The sequence below is a fragment of the Bubalus kerabau genome, chromosome 5 (genome assembly GCF_029407905.1).
Source record: "Bubalus kerabau isolate K-KA32 ecotype Philippines breed swamp buffalo chromosome 5, PCC_UOA_SB_1v2, whole genome shotgun sequence".
In the NCBI taxonomy this organism is placed as follows: domain Eukaryota; kingdom Metazoa; phylum Chordata; class Mammalia; order Artiodactyla; family Bovidae; genus Bubalus; species Bubalus kerabau.
Genome location: NC_073628.1, coordinates 25,960,857 through 25,970,881, shown reverse-complemented (window position 1 = coordinate 25,970,881; position 10,025 = coordinate 25,960,857). Strand labels below are relative to the sequence as shown.

At 45.2% G+C, this 10,025-nt stretch overlaps 1 protein-coding gene across 1 annotated transcript; it reads left to right on the top strand.

Annotated features, from left to right (window-relative positions):
* The first annotated feature begins 786 nt into the window (after positions 1-786).
* On the top strand, positions 787-7,947 carry LOC129652565 (serum amyloid A-4 protein). Its single transcript, XM_055581297.1, has 4 exons — positions 787-839; positions 1,123-1,217; positions 7,260-7,398; positions 7,782-7,947. The coding sequence occupies exons 2-4, from the start codon at positions 1,127-1,129 to the stop codon at positions 7,939-7,941; spliced, it is 390 nt and encodes a 129-aa protein (XP_055437272.1). The 5' UTR covers positions 787-839; positions 1,123-1,126; the 3' UTR covers positions 7,942-7,947.
* Positions 7,948-10,025: the final 2,078 nt, after the last annotated feature.

Here is a 10,025-nt window from a genome sequence, read left to right as displayed (position 1 = left end):
ACCCACGGAGGACCTCCAAGATATATTAAGTTAAAAGAGTACAAAACAATGTATATTTGTATGAAAAGGATGTATACACACACACACACACAGATCTTTTTTTTTGTTTGTTTTAATCTGTATCGAGGGTACTGCCTAGAAACCCTACTTCATGCCGTTCCTTCTGTTCTCCCAGAATCATTAATCATTACCTCATATCATTGCTGGTAGAGTTGACAAATCTTGCTTGTCCTGTGTCCTCACATACCTTTGACAGAAATCCCAAGAGAGAAGTAAACATTTCCTTTGCTAATCATATTGATCACCTCTTAACAGCATAATACCGATGTGTAATCTGGTTGGGGGTGGGGGGAGATCCTTTTCCAAACAGGGATGAGAAGGGAGTAAAGTGGAGAAGAACCCATGTCCTCCCACACTTGATTCTTCAAATACAACTCTTTTCTGTTCAAATACGACTAAAAATAGAATAAGTCAATTAGGAAAAACTGCCAGAACAGAAATGTCTTGAATGACTCATTTGAAAAAAGCTGCTTGAGAATAAGGAAAATACTATTATTCAATATGCTAATTTGTTTACACAGAAGAATTGAGCAAGAGGGACATCACCAATGCACACTGGATTTAAGACCTCTCTGCCCACTAACACCAAAGCCAGGAGAGATACCAACTACTGAATTTCAGCTGGAGAAAGGACACAGGTGAGACTCTCTTCTGGGGAGTAATTCTGTTGTTTTTCTCTTTGGAGAGCCGTTTCTCCCATAATTGATAAATTTCAGTTGGGGAGAAGTGTTTTCTCCTCATTATTGGGTCTGCTGGGCAGAGCAGGACCTCAGGAAAGGGTATGAATCTACTTTACTCTTCTTTATTGGATGACAGATTGGCCATGAACAAATAAAACACTGATAGAACCAACCCTCTTAGTCTTTCTAGAGATCTGGACTGAGAATTAAGGGTTTATGCTTCTTCCTAAAACCTATTTCAAGTTTTCCTATAGTAATAATTTTAAAAAGAGTAAATGGGAATTGGGAACTAAGCTATCTTTGAAATTCAAAATCGCAAAACATATGTCTATCTTATATATCATAGTTGTGCATCTCTGACCTTCTCTTTCTTTCACATCAGCACAATGAAGCTTTTCATAGGCATTCTTTTCTGTACCTTGATCATGGGAGTCACTGGTGAAAGCTGGTATTCATTCTTCAAGGAGGCTGTGCAAGGTAAGAGCCCCAGAGGATGAAAGGCACACCCAGCTGACCCCAGGATTCACTCTGAGCAGAGGCCACACACCACACACCTGTCAGATGTGGATACTCCTTTGAAAAACCACAAATGGGTGAGAGCTGGAGGGTTTCTCCTTCCATGCTGGTCTGACTCAGCACCCACCATGGGCTTCTCCAGACCCCAGGTCAAAGATGCTTTGAACCCAGCCTGTCCTTGCTGGTAGTAGGCAGCGAGTAGGACTTCCAAGGCAGCCAGGACTTCCAAGGGGTGAGCTCCTTGTTGCTGTTTAGTTGCTAAGTCATCTTCAACTCTTTTGCAACCGCATGGACTGCAGCCTGCCAGGTTCCTCTGTCCATGGGATTTCCTGGGCAAGAATATTTGTGGGGACTCATAACTCAAATTTTTCCAGTCTTGAAGTTTACCTGTGAACTTGGTACGTCCCCAAGGGTGGAATGTCCAGGGAAAGGGTGAGCTGAATAAACGTCATACCCTACTCTGGGGAGAGAGGGTGCCTGGGAAAGAGAAGACCTGTGCTTGAAAGGAAGAGCCCATCCTGTACCCAAGCAAACGGCCAGTGGTTGCAAGGTAGAGCTCATGGAAATCAATCCCTAATGCCTATCCACACAATAAAAAGAGCAAATTCCCACTGATCTGCCATGCTAGGACTGAGATAAAGCCAGGAAGCAAACCTAATCTGCCATTCTTTTATAATTATTCTTAAAGATTTATTGGTTTACTTATTTTGGCTGTGATGGGTCTTTGTTGCTCTACGGGCTTTCTCTAGCTGTGGTGAGGGGCGGGGGGCTCCTCTTTGCTGCAGTGTGCAGGTTTTCTCGTTGTGGAGGCTTCTCTTGTTGCAGAGTGCAGGCTGTAGGTGTGCAGGCTGTAGGTGTGTAGGCTGTAGGTGCATAGGCTGTAGGTGTGTAGGCTGTAGGTGTGTAGGCTGTAGGTGCGTAGGCTGTAGGTGCGTATGCTTCGGTAATTGTGACACAGGGGCTTAGTTGCTCTGAGGTATGTGGGAATCTTCCCGGACTAGGGATACTTGTGGGGACAATGTGTCCCCTGCATTGGCAGGCAGATTCCTAACCACTGGACCACCAGGGAAGCCCCCAACCTGCCATTCTTGATGGGAAATGAAGCTTATTGGCTACTTGTTAAAACAAGAAAATTATGTGGTCAATTGTTGCAATACTTTGATCTGCATGTATTGTTCTTAATTTTGTTTTATTTTCAGTATTTCTTCTTCAATGCTCTTCCTTTTTTTATGTACATCTGAGTTTCTGACCTGTACTATTTTCCTTCTCTCTAAAGAACATCTTTTAGCATTTCTTTCAAGGCAGGTCTATTGCCAACAAATTTCCTTAATTTTTTTGAGAAAGTCTTTCTTTCTCCTTCACTTTTAAAGTGTAACTTCACAGGGTACAGAATTTTAGGTTGGTGGTTTTTCTCTCAGCACTAAATATTTCGCTCTATTCTCTTTTGTTTGCATGAGTTCTAAGGAGAAGTCATGTAATTCTTGTCTTTGTTCTTCTATAGGTATCTTTTGTTTTCTTTTGACTTCTTTCAGAATTTAAAAAAAAAAATCATTGATTTTCTGTATATGCCCAAGTGTAGATTTTTTGCAGGGGAGGTTTTGAGGGTTTCTTTTTTTCATTCTGCTTGGTGTTTTCTGAGCTTCCTGGGTCTTTGGTTCATGTCTGACATTAATTTGGGGACTTCTAGGTCATTATCATTTCAAATATTTCCTGTCTTCCTTTCTCTGTTTCTTTCCTTCTGGTTATCCCACACACATATGTTATACCTTTTGTCCTTGTCCCACGGTGCTTGTGTATTCTGTCCTGGTTTTGGCAATCTTCATTCTCTGCCCTTTGATTTTTGAGTATTCTATTGAGATATCTTCTGTTGTGGAGATTCTTTTCTCAACCATGTCTATTCTGCCAATAAGCCAACAGAATGCATTCCTTATTTCTGTTATGGTGTTTTTTTAATTAATTTTTTTTTTACTTTACAATATTGTATTGGTTCTGCCACACATCAACATGAATCCATCACAGACGTACACATGTTCCCCATCCTGACCCCCCCTCCCACCTCCCTCCCTGTACCATCCCTCCGAGTCATCCCAGTGCACCAGCCCCAAGCATCCTGTATCGAACCTGGATTGGCGATTCGTTTCATATATGATATTATACATGTTTCAGTGCCATTCTCTCAAATCATCCCACCCTCTCCCTCTCCCATAGAGTCCAAAAGACTGTTCTGTACATCTGTGTCTCTTTTGCTGTCTTGCATACAGGGTTATCATTACCATCTTTCTAAATTCCATATATATGCGTTAGTATACTGTATTGGTGTTTTTCTTTCTGGCTTACTTCACTCTGTATAATAGGCTCCAGTTTCATCCACCTCATTAGAACTGATTCAAATGTATTCTTTTTAATGGCTGAGTAATACTCCATTGTGTATATGTACCACAGCTTTCTTATCCACTCCTCTGCTGATGGACATCTAGGTTGCTTCCATTTTTTTTCATCTCTAGCATTAGTTTTTTCTTTCTTAGCAGTTCTATCTCTCTGCTTACATTACCCATCCATTCTTGCATGTTGACTACTTTGTCTTTTGATCTCTTAGAGTATTAATCATAGGTGTTTTAAATTCCCAGTCTGGTAATTCCAACATCCCTACCAGGCCTGGTTCCGATGCCTTCCATGGCTCTTTTAACTGTGTTGTTTGCCTTTTGGTATGCTTTGTAATTTTTTCTTAAGAGCCAGACTTGATGTACATGATAGAAGGAACTGCTCTAAATAGGCTGCCTTTAGTCATCTGGAGATTGGGGAAGCATTACTGTGTGCCATGTGCTAAGTTGCTTCAGTCGTGTCTGATTCTTTGCGACCCCATGGACTGTAGCCTGCAGGCTCCTCTGTCCATGGATTCTAATAGGCAAGAAAACTGGAGTGGGTTGCCATGCCCTCCTCCAGGGGATCTTCCCGACTCAGGGATCGAACCCCTGTCTCTTATGTCCCCTGCATTGTCAGGTGGGTTCTTTACCACTAGCACTACCTGGGAAGCCCAGTCCTATGACGAGGTCTCAGTATTTTTTGATGAGCCCGTGGCTCTAGACTGTGAACTTCACAGGTGTTTCTGGCTTTTTCTACCCTTCAACTGGGGCAGGATGGCAGGAGTGGCTGGAGCTGGTTATTTCCTTTCCCCAGGTCACTTAGATTCTGATAATACAGAGTTTTCTGAGGGAGGCCTACTGAGAACAGAGAACTCTGGCATGTTTCAAAATGGTTCCTTTTCCTCTCCTCCTGTGAGCAGCCCAAGGGAAATTTTTTAAAATATATATTTATTTTAATTGGAGGCTAATTAATTTACAGTATTGTAGTGGTTTTGCCATACATTGACATGGATCCACTATGGGTGTACTTGTGTTCGCCATCCTGAACACCCTCCCACCTCCCTCCCTAGTCCATCCCTCAGGGTCATCCCAGTGCACCAGCCCTGAGCACTCTGTCTCATGCATTGAACCTGGACTGGAGATCCATTTCACATATAATATACTTGTTTCAATGCCATTCTCCCAAATCATCCCACCCTTGCCCTCTCCCACAGAGTACAAAAGACTGTTCTATATATCTGTGTCTCTTTTGCTGTCTCGCATATACGGTTATCATTACCATCTTTCTAGATTCCATATATATGCATTAGTATACTGTATTGGTGTTTTTCTTTCTGGCTTACTTCACTCTGTATAATAGGCTCCAGTTCCATCCACCTCATTAGAACTGATTCAAATGTATTCTTTTTAATGGCTGAGTAATACTCCATTGTGTATATGTACCACGGCTTTCTTATCCATTCCTCTGCTGATGGACATCTAGGTTGCTTCCATGTCCTGGCTATTATAAACAGTGCTGCGATGAACATTGGGGTACACGTGTCTCTTTCCCTTCTGGTTTCCTCAATGTGTATGCCCAGCAGTGGGATTGCTGGGTCATAAGGCAGTTCTATTTCCAGTTTTTTAAGTAATCTCCACACTGTTCTCCATAGTGGCTGTACTAGTTTGCATTCCCACCAACAATGTAAGAGGGTTCCCTTTTCTCCACACCCTCTCCAGCATTTATTGCTTGTAGACTTTTGGATCGCAGCCATTCTGACTGGCGTGAAATGGTTGGAAATTTTTAAACAATATTTTCTGTGAGAATCTGGTTGAGCTCTTGAAGGTAACTGTCACAATATTATGGGGCCCAATAATAGCTGGGCCCCCCAGGAGGTTTTAGTCTCAGAGTTGTCTCCACCGAACCTCCTGCAACTTGTCAGTTCTGGTTTGGGTCTTTCTACCTCCAGCACAGGTTCACTCACCGGTTTCTGCTCCTGAGTTTCTGGTCCAAAAGGCCTCCCTTCTCTGTGTCGATCTGTTCGTCACTCCAGCCTTGGAAGCAATGCTATGCCCTGTGTCCTCCCCCTCTTATGGATCCAAGAAGAGTTGCTGCATTTTCAATCTGTTCAGCTTTTTAATTGTTACAATGGAGTGCTGACATTTAAGATCCTTATGCAGGACTGGAGGTGATGCTATTAATTTTGCAACTGAATTCTTTATAATTTTTGTCTTGATATTTGACAAATTCAATCTTTCTGATTTTGAACTCATGTGCTATTCTCTTTCTTTTTCACTATATTCTCTGAATACCAGGTTCTTTTAAAAAAAGATTTCCATTAAAAATTTTTATTTATTTTTATTGAAGTATAGTCGATTTATAGTGTTTCAGGTATAAGCAAAGTGATTCAGTAGTGTGTGTGTGTGTATATATATTCCTTTTCAGATTCTTTTCCATTATAGGTTTTACAGTATATTGAATATAGTCCCCTGTGCTATATAGTGGGACTTCCCAGGTGACTCAGTGGTAAAGAATCCACCTGCCAATGCAGGAGACACAAGAGACGCAGGTTCTATCCCTGGCTCGGGAAGATCCCCTGGAGGAGGAAGTGGCAACCCTCTCCAGTATTCTTGCCTGGGAAACCCCATGGATGGAGGAGCCTGACGGGCTACAGTTCACAGGGCTACAGTCCATAGGGTCACAAAGAGTTGGACACTACTGAACACACACGCAGGTACTGCATGGTAGGTCCTTGTTGTTCACCTGTTCTATTTGAATATCAGTTTTTAAAAGTTATTTACTTATTTTGGTTGCGCCGGGCCTTCACTGTTGCACGAGGGCTTTCTCTACAGCGAGCGGGGGCTACTCTTCATTGCAGAGTACAGGCTTCTCATTGCGGCAGCTTCTCTTGTTGCTGAGCACAGGCTCCAGGCACACAGACTCAGGAGCTGTGGCTTGTGGGCTCTAGAGTGTGGGCTCAGTAGTTCAGGCATGTGGTGTGTGTAGTTGCTCTGTGGCATGTGAAATCCTCCCAGACTAGAGATCAAACCCGTGTCCCCTGTGTTGGCAGGTGGACTCCAATCCCTGTACTACCAGGGAAATCCTGAATATCAGTTTTTAAAAAGAGTTTTGGGGGGCCATTGCAAAGTTTATCTGCACATAGTAAAGAATATTTTATTCCTTGCTGCTGCTAAGTCGCTTTAGTCGTGTCCGACTCTGTGCGACCCCATGGACGGCAGCCCACCAGGCTCCCCTATCCCTGGGATTCCCCAGGCAAGAATACTGAAGTGGGTTGCCATTTCCTTCTCCAATGCATGAAAGTGAAAAGTGAAAGAGAAGTCGCTCAGTCCTGTCCAACTCTTAGCGACCCTAGACTGCAGCCTACCAGGCTCTTCCATCCCTGGGATTCTCCAGGCAAGAACACTGGAGTGGGTTGCCATTTCCAGAGCACCACAGTCCCACCCAATTCAATCGAACTGTAAAGGGCTCACCTTACAGTTACACCGGGATCTGATCCACAGTAAGGACTATGCATCTCAATCTAGGATTTCAAAGGATCACTTTGTCAAGAGTCAAAATCTGAAAAGTAGGGGAGAATTCTTATCCCCCGACTTCTCCAACATGTCCCCATGTTACTGTTGTTGTTTTGTCTCCTGCCAGGGGCTTCGGACTTGTGGAGAGCCTACTGGGACATGAGAGATGCCAATGTCCAGAATTCAGGCAGATACTTCCGCGCTCGAGGGAACTACGAGGCTGCTCAAAGGGGCCCTGGCGGTGTCTGGGCTGCAAAAATCATCAGGTAACAGGGGCTCCTGAGGGCGCTGAGTGGAGCTTGTCTGTTTCCAGAGAGTCAGGGGGCTCTGTGGCCCATCTTCCTCTTGCCCCTGCTCTTGGCACCTGCATGGCCAGCAGAGCCAGGGCAGGATATGGGTGCAGAGGTGTCTCCCCTCACTGCCAAGGAGAAAGCAAGGAGTCACTAAAGAAGCCTGATTCAGGGTATTCGAAGAACCAGTAACCAGGGCTTTGCCCAATAGGGTGTGTATTTTAGCCCTCCTTCCTGAGGATGGGCTTTTCTAGCCTCCTCTCAAACACACTGCTCTGTCTGCAAGAGGAGAAAGGAGTCAGAGGACAAAGCTGTCTCAAGCGACCCAGCTGAAATTCTCCTGTCTCCCTTCCTTCCAGCAATGTCGGGGAGTACATTCAAGGATTCTTATACCAGATTTACCTTGGAGACAGCTATGGGTTGGAGGACCGGGTGTCTAACCGGAGAGCTGAGGAATGGGGCCGGAGTGGCCAAGACCCAGATCACTTCAGACCTGCGGGCCTGCCAAAGAAATACTGATCCTGCTCCTTCTGTTCTGGAGGGACGAGGCTATGAGCCACACCACACTTCTCCAAAAACAGGGAAATAGTGTCACTGAGCTCTGTCACCCCAGGAACTGAGACAGGTACCCAGAGGTGCCCAATAAATGTTTGTGGAACTGAACATGTTGATGGAAGCTGGAGTCTTCGAGTCAGACTCTGGGGAGAAAGGCCTGCTGGCACCATATGGATGGTTAAAGCTCTGGGGAGGGCGAGCCTGTGACCGCAGGGCCCCAGGAATCCCTGGCGACCGTACCCTGCCCTGTGCTCACATGACCCCATTGAGCCCCGGGACTCTCAGAACCCCATTTCTCCTCCTGAGTAAGCCTGCGCTGGGAAAGCACTGGCCATCACGCTGGGCTCCTCAGTGGCTGGGGCCTGACCCTGGCACGCGCCTGGGCAGCCCCATCCCCACTTCTTCTGCCCCAGTCACTGTGTTGCTGCCTCAGGCCTCTCTGTGTCCTGACTCTCCACTGCCCAGCCGGTTGCATCCTGACCCACCTCACGCCAGGCCTTATCCCCAGGGATCTCTTCCCAAATCAAGAAGGCACATTTGCTTTGGGAAGACGAGTCCCATGACACCTGTCCTGGAAACTGCATCTTAGACTCCAGTTATTTCTCATCAACACCAGAGCCTACCCCTGACTCAACTGTTAACTGGTCTCAGCTCATTTAACCTAAGAAATCATTCTCAGATGAGTTTCCCTTACCTTTATCCTCACTATCTTTGGTCAAACAAAATACTACTTTCACTTCTAGAGTGAATGTCAGTTATGTGGATACACACTTCCAATGCAGTTTAAGAGAAGCCTCCTCAGAAGCACAGACTGATGGCAAGCCAAACTCTGCTGGGGTGTGCAAAGCTGAGTCATTTTCTTTCATTGTAAATGTTCTAAGTCTGTGTGCGTTATTTGATTTACCACAAAGGCTTTGCAGGTCTCAGTTGAAGAAATGAGGCTTGGAGTAAGTGATCTGGACCTTGCTTCATGTCACACCTGTAGTAGGTGAGCAGCCAGGACTGCAGGCTGGTGTGTCTAACTCCAGGAGAGCAGGGATGTGCTTTCAAGACTGAGAGTTTCAGAGGTGGGGACTCTCTCCTCCACGGATCTCCAGCATGAGAGCCCTTGTGCCCAAGAGATGCCTGACTGGTTACAGACACACCACAGCTTGTTCTCCTCATGTGAACAGTGCCTTGCAGACTCCTTACCCTCGGTATCTGCTTTCTTAATAAATTCCCACATTGAAAACCCAGACTTCAGTTCACATTAGTTCTTACTCTTGAGCGTTTTTCTCTTCCTTTTGTCTTCAAACTTGAAAGTGTGCTCACCTGCATGTTCTGCTTCCTCACTTCTGACTCACACTAGAACCCACACCAGCCTGACCTCTGTCCCCACCGCTCAGCAAAACAGCTCTGGTCACCGCTGACCTCCATGGTGCTAACTGACAAGTTCCTTTTTCATACTAGGAAGGCTCTGAGACACGCTCAGCACAGTTGTCTTCTCCCTCCTTTCTGGTAGGTTCTCTCTTGGCTTTTGTTTACCCTCCTTTTGTTTCCCTTTAATTTCCTCTATCTCCTTAGCTGAGTCTTTTCATCTCCCCAAACCCTAAGGGTGCTTCAGACTTGGTTCTGGATTCTTACTTTTTTTTTTCACTTTTTGTGTCTATATTCTCCCCAACAAGTGTACCAAATAGTATCTATATGCTGATGGCTCTGAAAAGGATACCTCCCTGCTCAGAACCTGATTTCCCAGATCTGTGTTTATACATTCGGTTGGCCTCTAGACACCTCTGCTTGGATGGCTTCCAGAGATCTCACACTTGGTGTGTCCCAAAGGGAACTCTCATCTGCCTCCAGAACTCTTCACCCTCAGGCCTCTCCATTTCAGAAGATGACATCATTGTTCCTTCTGTTGCTCAGCCCAGAAATTGAGGCATGTCCTTGATGCTTCCCTTCCCTTTGCCCCACATCCAGTCCACTAACAAGTCCTGTGATTCAACTTCCAAAATTCATCTCTAGTCCGTCAGCCTGCTCTCATATGCATCTCCATGCTCCTGGCCACACCA